Source organism: Galeopterus variegatus, unplaced genomic scaffold (genome assembly GCF_000696425.1).
Source record: "Galeopterus variegatus unplaced genomic scaffold, G_variegatus-3.0.2 Scaffold2321, whole genome shotgun sequence".
Lineage (NCBI taxonomy): Eukaryota > Metazoa > Chordata > Mammalia > Dermoptera > Cynocephalidae > Galeopterus > Galeopterus variegatus.
The window spans coordinates 238,580-240,402 of NW_007728432.1; the positions used below are offsets into that span (position 1 = coordinate 238,580).

At 49.8% G+C, this 1,823-nt stretch overlaps 1 protein-coding gene across 1 annotated transcript in view; it reads left to right on the top strand.

Annotated features, from left to right (window-relative positions):
- The window catches only part of FAH (fumarylacetoacetate hydrolase (fumarylacetoacetase)), a 34,782-nt gene that overhangs the window by 20,165 nt on the left and 12,794 nt on the right, over positions 1 to 1,823 (top strand). The window contains exon 10 of the mRNA XM_008581309.1: positions 715 to 790. Within this exon, the coding sequence (XP_008579531.1) occupies positions 715 to 790 (76 nt within the window). The remainder of the gene's footprint in view (positions 1 to 714; positions 791 to 1,823) is intronic.

The following is a 1,823-nucleotide window of genomic DNA, read 5'->3' on the forward strand; positions in this document are numbered from 1 at the left end:
AGCTGCTTCCAAAGTTAGCCTCTCCCTTTTATTGTAAAAACAAGGAAATTTTACAAGAAAATTCAGTTGATTTAACCATTACAAATACACAAGGATATTGGCAGAATTATGGCTAACAAATGGAAAACTAGTAACATCATTGAAATAAGAAAAGTGACATTCCATACTGCAGTTTGCAAAAGGTTAAGTTGATCCACCAACAAAAGTTTGATCTTAGCAAACACTGTTTTCCTCTACAGCAACTTCCCCAGTATTTTTACATATCAATCAAGTAACTTGTCTGTCCTTGAGCCTGCAACCTTGCTGTGTTACAAGGACTTTAGCCTGAGGAAAGTTTCCTGTCTTTTGCAAGGTTAACATTTCTATATGTAAATCCAAAAGGTTAGGCTAAACCTGAGACTATAGGGCTGTGAAAAATAGGCCCTGGGAAATACATTTGCTTTATAAATGTTAGTATATTCCACATGGGACATCTCTGGTTTGCCTCCTGTGACCTTTGACATGCTGACACCTCTCCCTTGGCTTCTTTTCCTGGAGCCTGGCAAATATGGCCACCCCTACCTGGCACTGTCTAGGGGCACAGTGTGCAGGGACACACTGCTGGGTGCCTGGTGAGGGAAGACTTCTGCTTTCTCAGGCTCTCTGCCTGGGGAGCAGGAATGCTGGGGACTCTCCTGCTGCCAGTGACCTCTGTGTTGTGCTCTGCCCTGCCAGGACCCCAGGCCTCTTCCATATCTCTGCCATGACCAGCCCTACACATTTGACATCAACCTCTCTGTTGCCCTGAAAGGTATGTGTGGGATGGGTGGGTGTGCCCAAGGGCTCAGTTGGCTCATGTGCCCAGGTGCCATTGCCCTATGTATATATTTTAAGTATTGTGTACTTAAAAATTGCTAAGAGAATAGATTTAAGTATTGTCACCACAAAAAAATAAGTGTGTGAGGTAATGTATATGTTAATTAGCTTGACTTTGCCATTCCATAGTGTATACATACATCAAAACATGAAGTTGTACACCTTTGGCAAGGTGGGGAGCGGGACTCAGTGTTACAACCCTGGAGACGTGTAGCTCTTGTAAAGGAGGGCAGGGGGGGCACATGTGCTCAGAGGGAGCCACACTGGGCCCACGTGGCTTAACCCTGTCACTGGGCTCTCAGCTGTTAGGGATGGTAGGAATGGAAAACTCGGAGTCCGGGACCTCCATCCTCCACTTGATCCCCCTCTCCAACCTCGCAGCCAGGCTCTGTCTGGCACCCACTCACGTACCACCACCAACCCCTCACTCCACAGTAGGTGGCACATTTCATAAAGTGCCTGTTCGAAAGCCTGACCTCTTGGGTCTGCCCACGGAAGGCCTGGCTCAGCCCTCTGGGGCCACGCAGAGGCAGCACACCCAGCCCCCCTGAGTCCACCCTAGCCCAGCCCTGAGAGCCTTGCAGATAGGGCCCATGTCCCCCTGAGGCTGCTCAGCCTGACTCTGTTCACAGACCAGCAGAGCGTTAGTGATCAGGAGACTGGCTCTGTAGACCATGGCCAGGGTTCCAGTCTTAGCTCTGCCCCTGCTTGGCTGTGGGACTTTGGGCAAGTTACCCAGCCTGTCTGTGCCCTGGTTTGTCACCTGTGAAATGAGATAATGACGGCATTGACCTGAAGGTGTGCATGTGAGGGCCAAGTAGGAGCGTTGTGGTAAGAGGGATGCTGAGGCTACATCTGGGCTCAGAGGAAACCCGTGCCCTAATCAGTTAGTGCTGTCTGCCCTGGGTGGGAGGAGACAGTGGTGGCTGTGTGCGTGTATCTGCCACTCCTGGACTAGATCACTTCTG